The sequence below is a fragment of the Haemaphysalis longicornis genome, unplaced genomic scaffold, assembly GCF_048455015.1.
Source record: "Haemaphysalis longicornis isolate Haplotype H1 unplaced genomic scaffold, Haemaphysalis longicornis Haplotype H1 scaffold_1, whole genome shotgun sequence".
Classification (NCBI taxonomy): domain Eukaryota; kingdom Metazoa; phylum Arthropoda; class Arachnida; order Ixodida; family Ixodidae; genus Haemaphysalis; species Haemaphysalis longicornis.
In genome coordinates this window covers 11602985-11613581 of record NW_027526203.1, presented here as the reverse complement: position 1 = coordinate 11613581, position 10597 = coordinate 11602985, and the positions used below count along the sequence as shown (strand labels likewise).

The window sequence follows — 10597 nt, the reverse complement described above, 5'->3', positions numbered from 1 at the left end:
TATGGCTTTCGGGGCACATTCCTCGCTTTTGGAGGGAGGCCATAGTAGTGGCTTTCCTGAAGGAAGGAAAGGACCCTTCCTCTCCTGCTAGCTATCGGCCCATCGCCCTCACAAGCTGCCTGTGCAAGCTCCTCGAGAAGATGATAAATAGGAGACTCGTGTACTTTCTTGAGTACAATGGTCTTCTCGTGGGCTGCCAGGCAGGCTTCAGGGCGGGGCGGTCCACGAACGACCAACTCGTTGCGCTCGAGTCCTATATAAAGGATGCTTTCCTCCACAAACAATATTGTATGACGGTATTCTTTGATCTGGAAAAAGCGTACGATACCGCGTGGCGGTATGGCATCCTAAGCGACCTCAAGTCCTTCGGCATGTCAGGTAACATGATAAACACACTTGCCAGCTACTTGTCTCAAAGAACCTTTCGTGTGCGAGTTGGAACTGCACTGTCTAGGATTCATGTGCAGGAAAATGGAGTGCCACAAGGTGGAGTTTTAAGTTGCACCCTTTTTATTGTGAAAATGAATTCCCTTAGGAAGGCGCTGCCACCGCCGATTTCCTGTTCAGTCTATGTAGACGACATTCAACTCTCCTTTAAATCCTGTAACCTGTCTGTCTGTGAGCGCCAGGTCCAGCTTGGTGTTAACAAGCTAGCTGGCTGGGCAGATGGCAATGGTTTTAAATTTAATCCCGGGAAGTGCACTTGTATTTTGTTTTCCAAGAGACGTGGTATCCGGCCGGATCCAGACATTCAACTCCACGGTGTCTCTATTCCTGTAAAACAGGAACACAAGTTCTTGGGTATTATCTTGATGAAAAGCTGACATTCATCCCACACATAAAACAACTAAAACATAAATGCTTAAAAACAATGAATATTCTGAAGGTTCTGTCGCAAATCTCTTTTGGTGCTGACAAACAACTTCTCTTACGTGTTTTTACCAGCTTGATAGGTTCACGATTGGACTATGGTAGCGTTGTTTATGGGTCAGCAAGTAAAAACATCTCTCAAAATGCTGGACCCAGTGCTCCATCTCGGGCTCCGCCAGGCGTGTGGCGCCTTCCGCACTAGCCCGGTCGAAAGCCTCTATGTGGAGTGCAACAAATGGAACCTACAACGTCAGCGAGCTTACACAGATCTCCTTTATGCTTTTAAAATTTCATTCATGCCTCACCATCCTTTTAAATCAGTTTTTCATGATACGTCCATGACTGAACTCCTTTTAAATCGACCATCGATCTCTGCGCCCTTCTCTTACAGAGTTAGAGAGGAGGCGTCAGAGCTTGCTGTCTCCGTTTTAGATACAATCCAAAGGTCTCTGACGGATTTTATAGCACCATGGCATCTCCGCCCTGTATCATGCGACACATCTTTTACACATCTAGATAAAAAGCGAGCTCCCACATGTGCAATTCTGCAGCATTTCTTGTATTTGCAGCAGAAGTATGAGTACTCTGAATTTTATACGGACGCTTCTAGAACTGCCACCTCTGTGTCCTGCGCGGCGCATGGGCCCGGCCTTAGTGTTACTCGAACTCTGAATGGTCATACTAGTATCTTTACGGCAGAGGCTTACGGTGTACTTCTTGTTGTCAATCATATACTTCAAAACCACATCCCACAATCCATTATCTATACAGATTCCCTCAGTGTTGTGCGGGCACTGTCGTCAACAGTGCCTTCGAAAAACCACGTTGTCAATCTGATTGTCAAGGGTATTATGTCTGTGTATGTACGCAAATTTGAACTGGTTCTTTGCTGGGTCCCTGGCCACTGTGGTATTGCCGGGAACGAAGCAGCGGACCGAATGGCTGCTGCTTGCTACACTCTCGAATACAGTAGACATAACCACAGTACCCTACACCGACGTGAAACCACACATCAGACAACAACTTCGCAAAACATGGCAAACACACTGGAGTGAACAAACAGACAACAAGTTACACGTATTAAAACCCCAATTGGGGACCATACACCACCGACACACGCAATAGATACTCTGAAGTCGCCTTGGCCAGATTACGGATAGGGCACACCCATGCAACGCACTCCTATCTGCTGACGGGATCTTCTAGACCCCAGTGCAGCAGGTGCGGAGAGGCCCTATCCGTAGTGCACATACTACTCACATGCAAGGCACTTCACACAACACGATACAAACACTTCAGAGAACTCTACAGACAACATATCCCACTACATCCATAGCAGTTTCTAGGTGACGAAGCCATTGTTTCTGTTAAACGTGTGTTTGAGTATTTGTCAGACGTTAAGTTTTTAAACCTCATTTCCTATCACGCATAATGAAATCTGGCCCTATACACCAGCCATCACCATTATCTGTAATTGATTTTATTATGTTCGGTTGACTTTTTTTTTTTGTTGTTGTAACCACTTCATTAAATAAACTTCCCTCTGGCGCTCTTTGCCCTTAGGCGGCCTTGCGCCATAAAAAAACCCAACCATCATCAGGACACAAAGCGACCTGGATAACGAAGAGCAGAGGGATTAACATCCGATCCTTTCTGGGACAACCAAGTCCACTCTTGAGAAGTACGTGTGGTGCCCGCCGCGCCTGCTACGAGGAGGATGGCTACCGCGTGCTCCCGGCGATTATTTGCTTTCACTGGAAAGGGAGAACGTCGGGGCCCCGTGGGAGCCCCTCGTACGCTAGACGCGTGTAACTATAACCAGCAAACGCCATTCCAGGGAGCATTCTGTAGAGCGACGGACGGCTGCTTTTTTTGTTGTTGTTAAAGGGGGGGGGGGGGGGGTGGAGGCGGGCACAGGCGTCACATCGACCGAAAATTTTCCGTACTTTGGGTGAGGGGAGAGATGGGCAGTGCGGGTGGTAAAACTTGAAGCTCGCTTCCAGAACACTACACGCAAGGAAAAGAGGGAAAGGAAGCATTTTGAGATGTTGGTCGCCACAAGGGTTGCGCTCCCTTTCGAACAGCACTTCGTTTTGACCAACTAGTGAGCGCAGGTGTTTCGGACGAAAGTGCAATTTTTCGTAGCTTTAATTATACATTCAGACATTACGGAAAGTTGGACACAAGAGAGACAAGTGCGGCGTCATTACAACGCCGTTCCAGCGGGACATTCCAGCATGTAATAACCCCATGCCATGCAATCACTCAGCCATAGACGTAGTTCTTACTTTGGACGATGACAGTAACCAACATTTGACTGCTTGCGTCCACTTCAAAGTTCAGTGCTTCGTGAAAAAAATGCCCGCCGTGATTTGTTTAACATTTTTGAGCCATTCTAGAGTGGGGCAACATCACTTCATCTCGTGCAGCTGCTTGTGCTTTCACTTTGTTCACTGCTTTAGTGTCATTTCCTTAAAATTATTTTCAATTGCTTTATTGCCACAATATTGCGGGGTATTCTTTTGTAAGGAATAATATGAGCTCTGGTAGCAATGCTACAAAACGGTATTAATAACCGGTTAATTGGGATGGCATCGGGCACTGTGTCAAATATACTTATTTCATCACAGAGTGTGGAACGTAACTGGGGCATCGCTCTCTTTCCTCTATTGTCCTTAATACTCTAACTTGTTTGAAGCCCGCGGTCAAACTGGCGCGATTGTTGTACCAATGAGGCAGCCTTTTAATTGGGATGATGTTGTATATTGCCTTCAGTCTTTTTCAAATTCAAAAACCACACAACCTGAACTAATCTGGTGCCCATAGTTTTATACATACTAGGGGGAAATTTGGCACTAGTGTCAAGGTGGTGCGTGGCTCAGTTGGAGTGCCGTTGAGTACTGTGGAGACACTGTCAGTTTTTACTTGGTAAGGTTCGCTGACAAGATCCCAAATTGCCTGTGGCTGCAAAAAGCCTTCATGCAACGTGAACAAGAAACAAATGTTGCCTTTGCTGTTGCCTTTGCTGTCATCAGAGGCCACAAGAAAGCATGATCCGAGCTGGGCCAAATAACAGAGCACTTACAGCTTGCACACGAGTGCGGCGACCCAATTTTGCCTCTGGTGCACATCAGTGTTAAACTATGCTGGCACGAATGGAGGGGATAGAAAGTGCTCATGTCGAACTGCTTGAGGGAGACGTGTGCTTGGAAGGGCGTGATGTGCGTTCAGCAGTTTCCACTTCCCGGGCCCCTCTTCTGCAGCGGGAGCAAGAGGCCCGGACAGGGGAGGGGTCCTGGTGGGGGTGTTTGGCGCCCTGGTTGCGACCCCGGAAGAGCCCCTCCTCTAGTACTACAGGAGACCTCCTACAGGAGGAGGGCGTCCATCAGGCGGAGCTGGTGGCCGATCGCCCTGGAGCCACAGCGACCACCGCCAACAAGGCGGTGCAAGTGAACTTTGGCGGTGAGGCCCATGTCCGTCCAGCAGTCAAATCTCACCTGCTGCCCAAGCCTTGAGCTTCAGTGGGACTCTCTGAGAGGAACTCTTAACGGGGCCATGCAGACAAAATGCAAGTTTAATTCCAAAGATTTGGTATTTTATAGTGCCCCCTGCGCTTGTCCGGTACCGAATGGTCGATGCTTTATTCAGAGAAATTATTCAATGTAAGTTAAAATTTAGATTCTCCCGCCAAATCTGGTTTCGTGACGCCAGTGATTGAACAACAAGGGCTGAACTCCAAGCGAACATTAGTGCGATGGAAGGTCTTGTTAACCATCAGTCTTCCTAGATGGCGCTACCATACTGCGAAGGACTGCGGTCCGCCTTTACTATGACTCTGTCAGTATTTGCTCCTGTCTTGTTCTGGCTTGCAGTTGGATGTAATCGCTTCGTGAAACCTTTGGTATGCCTGACAAACAGGGTCACGTGACAGTGTCGCTTACGCCAATTGGTCACACTGCTGTACAGCTATGACAAGCCTAGTGCGCGCAATATCCACAGCAGTACGTATTGCAGCTTTGATGTTTACTTGTACTGTTGTGACTACATGAAGTTGAACAGCGCAGGGACGGGACTAAGAGCAGAGGCGAACCCGCCGCGGTGGCTCAGTGGCTAAGGCGTTGCGCTGCTGAGCACAAGGTCGCGGGTTCGATTCCCGGCCGCGGCGGCCGCTTTTCTGATGGAGGCGAAAAGCAAAAACGCCCGTGTGTACGAGATTTCGGCACACGATAAAGATCCCCAGGTGGTCAAAATTAATCCGGAGCACTCCACTACGGCGCGCCTCATCGCCTGCGTTGCGTCGGCGCGTTAAACCCTACAATCAATCAAGAGCAGAGGCGACAAACACGGGCGCTGACTAACAACTGTTTATTTTTGGAAAGAAAGAACATTTATACGGGTATAAAAATTAGCATGGTTATCAGAGAATGGATTGCACAACGCGGGAAGGCATGGCAAACAGGCAGGGAAGCTCTTATCCAGCATGCGCGCGATGATATGGGCGAAACGTGGGCTCCTCTGATCCGGCAGGATATGCGAGTTCCGTATCCTATCTTTCCGGATATCTTGCCGGATAAGAGGAGTCCACGTTTCGCCCATATCTTCGCGCGCATGCTGGATAAGAGCTTCCCTGCCTGTTTGCCATGCCTTCCCGCGTTGTGCAATCCATTCTCTGATAACCATGCTAATTTTTATACCCGTATAAATGTTCTTTCTTTCCAAAAATAAACAGTTGTTAGTCAGCGCCCGTGTTTGTCGCCTCTGCTCTTAGTCCCGTCCCTGCGCTGTTCAACTTAATGCAATGAACACCCTAGCCCAATTACAAACCCTCCTACTGTGGTGACTACCTTTGATTACCCATTCCTATTGCCATAAAATGAATATGCATTATCATTAAGCGAAAATAGCTCGTTCTGCTATAATTGGCTGAGTCTAGCTTTTTTTGATGGACTCAGCCAATTACACGGCTGTTCATATGACCTCATAGGTTGTAGTGCAGGAAATGAGCTGGTGGGTCGCATGGCCATTTCCTGATTATGGGGCATATTTTATTTTATTTATTTATTTACAAGATACTGCAGGCATGCAGCCCAAGCAGGAGCGGTACATGCAATAAACAGGAGAAAGAGAATATGAAAAGGCATCAAGCAAACATCACATACATACAACAACCAATTAAGCGGGATTACATGACTTACATTGTGCAAAAAAAAGGGGGGGGGAAGAGAAACATGGCACTGAAGTAAAGCAATGTAAGAACAAAATGAAACAGTGGATAAGACAACAGCAAATCATTTTCACGTCACCAGGAAGACATACGCGTCAATAGAATCTGTCGAAAGAAGGGCGGCAAGCGGTAGCTTGTTCCACTCACGGATTGTGCGTGGAAAAAAACGAAAATTTGAAAAGATTAGTTTTGGCGAAATATGGAGTTAAGGCAAGAGCATGTAAATATTGGAGTGAAGTTTTCATTAAATGTAGTGGCAGTCCGGCTCTAACGAAGCAATCTTTCCAATGAATCAAACTTGCACAAATGCGCAAGCGCGCTGTACCTACTAACTCTAGCGTCGAGATTAGAGACTGGTAAAAGCAGCCGACATAATAAACAAACACCGGACGACATAAACTTCGATCAAGTGATCATGTATTTGCAACAAACATCTTTAGGCACCCCCGTAAAGTGAGGGGCTTGATCGTGGTCTTTGCTACTATGTTACTGCCCAAGGAGAGTGTTAAAAAGGCCCTTTCTGATTCGCTGGCTCTCGTTGTGATGGAAAGGAAGCCACTGTGAACTGGCTTCCTAAGATGGAAGTTGGGCGGCCTGTCTTTCTGGGCCCGCATTGTGACATGCTCGGCAACGCCATGCAAAATTGTAGGGGAAACGGCAGGGAGAAATAGTTGCTTTGATTATTTATTTCTCAGCAAACAAGCCTGATTGGTGATCTAACCAAAGCCGAGAGAGCTACGAAATGGGTGATGTGTTAGTAAGTTAGTAAGTTAGTAAGTTACTGAGCCTATTGTGTCTTTTAAGTGATTGTGGGAATTGTAAATTTGCTTGTAGATACGCATAATGCTACCTGATAAAATCAATCGTTGCTTCATTGTGACAAACTCTTTGCCTGGTTGAGAGCGTACCTTTTTTTTAACGTGCTTGCCGACGGGAGGCTGTCACTCACCAGTATAATGTCTACGGGCCTGCTGAACATGCTCCTGGGTGCATTTGTTATGCGAGGCCTTTGCGCTATCATAAGAAAGCACACTCGGCAGGTTATCAATGAAATAGCCACTTAATGTTCCTCACCCTGAAAGGAAAAAGTTGCGAAAAGTGCAGCACCGGGAAATGATCAAATAATGCATAATGGTAATTGCTCTGGTATACAACGGGCCCCTTTAAATTTGTCCTGATTAGTATACACAAATGTATTGCTGGAAACAATTGACCACAGGTAATCCGATGTAAACATATCAAAGCCCTAGGGAATTTTATCATTCACCGCTTTATGGGAACTCGTATCCCTGTAGAGACCCTGCGCCACTTGACATTCAGCTTTGCCACTCCACACAAGTTCATGCTGTCGTAACATTTCCTACACGCAATATAAGCAGTCTGAGATCAAATTATGAAGGCCAAGGTGCCTATTCTATTTTACGGGATAGCTCTTTATAGTGCTTTGTATAATGAGCAGACAGGACAGGTTACCTCATTTATTAAACATAGGAACCCGTTAGCTATACTTATGTTTTGGATTTAATCCTGCAATAGCTATTCCGTTTCTCAGTCACTTTTATTATGAGCTGTGGAAGTGAAAATTCAAACTGATTGTGTATTTTTGAGCCTTCTGTAAAGTATGTATACTTTATTTTTATTTTCTATTTGATAAGATTTATTTGTTTTATTTATTTATTGTTTTTCAAGTACTTCAGTGCTGCCCTAACAGGACAGAAGTCGTTGTAGCTGTGTTATACTCGGGTGCAAGTTAAAGAAGGCCTGACACGAAATTTTGTATTACGTTTTTTTCACGGGTATAGGTACCTATGAACCCACTAAAATAATCACAGAATGGCACATTGGATTGTCCAACGCAGCAAAATTACTTAGAGCTCCGTTTATTCGTGTCAGTTTCGGTTTCGTTGAAGGGGACACCGAGGTATCCGCCATGACGGGAAGGCGCATTTGACGTCACTGTTCTCGTCGCAGAACAGCCAAGCCGGTATGAGCGCGTGCCCAAATGGCCCCATCGGCCATAGTTGCACGTGACGTCCTTTCCAAAAGCTGTGACGTCACGTGCAAGGCGGAAGATTGCGCGTTAATGGTACCGTAGCCGCCTCGATAGTCACAGGAGGCCTGACGTCGACGGTATGGGCCAAAAAGCAGATGACGGCATGAGCTTGCTCGACGGCGAGGATGGGCTCTCGTGTGCGGATTAAAATTGATGTTTTTCTGAACGTTAACAGCTGTACCGTTTACAGCTTTTAACATCCGATGCGGTGTATTCATATAAAAACGAAGCTTTTTAAATAGTTACCTGAGCTTTGAAATTTCGTGTCGGTATTCCTTTAAGAACGGCAATAGCTCATGCAGTCTGGAGAGATGGCCGGAGATGTCAGCGCGGGCGTGTTTTAAAAGGAGATTGCACTTAATTCGTGGTACCACCTCGCTTTGCTCACGTAGTTTGTCGTTGCTGCAGTAACGCATCAGGAGATTACGTCTGAAAAGCAGCTGCGGGGGTGGCTCCATGGTCATGGCATCGTGTGCTGAGCCAAATGACGCCAGTTCAATTCCCGGCTATGGCGGCCGCTTTCTGGAGCCCTGCACCAGGGCACGCCTGTTTGCCTAAGTAGTGTTGCGGCTTTAATCATTCAGTAAGTATAAAAGTACAGAAATAGCTCGCGCCACGTTCACAATACTCGCAGAAAAGAATGCTTTGTTCAACTCGGCGGAAGAGTTGACTGCTGTGATGAGGCGCAGTGGCGGCTTCTCTTGTCGTTCTTATGTTGTACCCGAGTTTAGGAGCAATTTTTCGAAACAGTTAACACTAGTAGACTGAACATAATTTCCAGTAGTGCATTCCATTTCTCATTTGTGTGTGGGCAATAGGAGCAACCTAGATGTTATCAGAAGTCCTGAGTAATGCGCTATTTTAATGTATTTTCTCATGGGTAGTGTAGCTGGGTCTTCCCCTCTGCGGATTGGTACATACTCGGTCGTTCTATGCATGATAATGCTTTTAAACTTATCCCGCAATGATAAGACAGCGTCACCGTGTACGAATATGTGCAAATCTGTTGAGTAATGATTGTGTGCAGTTATCTCCCGTTTTTTTGGCATTTCCACTGTCCATTCGAAAATTTGAGTTACTTGTCGATAGTGTGTTTAGTTTTGTTCCTAGGAACGCAATTTACTTGGCGTATTTACTCTCACGACACAGACGTGATTGCCGCCACACGTGGGGTGAAGCGGAAGTTCACCGGGCGCTCCCGACGCCGCGCCCGCAAGAAGCGGAAAGTGAACCCAAGGTGAAAATGTTTTTTTCTAGGTAGATTATTGCACCAGAAATTTCCTCTAGATAGAAATTCAGTGTCTAGTTCATTTCTAGCTGATTGAGATTTACTTAATCCTAGCATTTGTCTGTTCAGCTAGAAGAAAGAAAACCCACAAGCTGGCAATCGTCTCTAGGTAGACAAAGAATTTTTCTGGTTAGAATCTGTCTATTCCAGCTAGAATTTGATAAATAACTCGTGAATAAAGCCCGAAATTATGATTTCTTGCTAGAAATGGTCTTTCTATTTTCATGGGGGACAGCATCGCATCGACAATGGTTCAGCCCAAGAACGCCCTGCAGCTGCTGAACGAGCTGAAGCCGTGCCTCAATTATATCGTCGAATCCTGGGAAGGACCGGCGCATGATCCCAGCTTCTTCGTCTCCGTCTACATAGATGCTCAGCGCTTCACCGGGCGCGGCCGGTCCAAGCGGCTGGCAAAGCACGCCACGGCGCAGGCGGCCCTCAAATGCCTTCTGCCGTTCCGGAACACGCCTGAGGCCGCCTGGGCCATGGGCAGTGGGGACTTCACAAGCGACGAGGCGGGGCCGGGTGAGGGGGTGGGCTTACTCACTGACTTCTCGTCGTAGGGGAGGCCTTCGAGGAGTTCCACCGGGACCAGCTCAAGCGCTTCTCGAGGGGAGGACGAGAAACCGCCCAGGAGGAGGAAAAAATTCCCCCGCATTTCCCCGAAGGGGAGTATGAGGAAGTGCGAAGCACGGGGTGATGTTATGAGGGGGAGTTTGTTGAAGTTTGGTGGCATTTTGCCCGTTAGTTACATTAACACCCCCTCGTGATCACGTTCGGCTTAACACGCCTCGTTTGTCCCTCTGCGGAAATCTTGGTTCATTAACGTTTATGTTCGAGAGATGTTCGAGAGGGAATGTAATCACGCGCACACACACACACACACACACACACACACACACACACACACACACACACACACACACACACACACACACACACACACACACACACACACACACACACACACACACACACACACACACACACACACACACACACACACACACACACACACACACACACACACACACACACACACACACACACACACACACACACACACACACACACACACACACACACACACACACACACACACACACACACACACACACACACACACACACACACACACACACACACACACACACACACACAC

At 47.0% G+C, this 10597-nt stretch overlaps 1 protein-coding gene across 1 annotated transcript in view; it reads left to right on the top strand.

Annotated features, from left to right (window-relative positions):
* Positions 1-9388, top strand: part of LOC144154975 (uncharacterized) — a 62055-nt gene extending 52667 nt beyond the window's left edge. Inside the window, exons 2-3 of the mRNA XM_077686170.1 lie at positions 4134-4332; positions 9297-9388. Coding sequence (XP_077542296.1) covers positions 4134-4332; positions 9297-9388 — 291 coding nt within the window. The remainder of the gene's footprint in view (positions 1-4133; positions 4333-9296) is intronic.
* The last annotated feature ends 1209 nt before the right edge of the window (positions 9389-10597 follow it).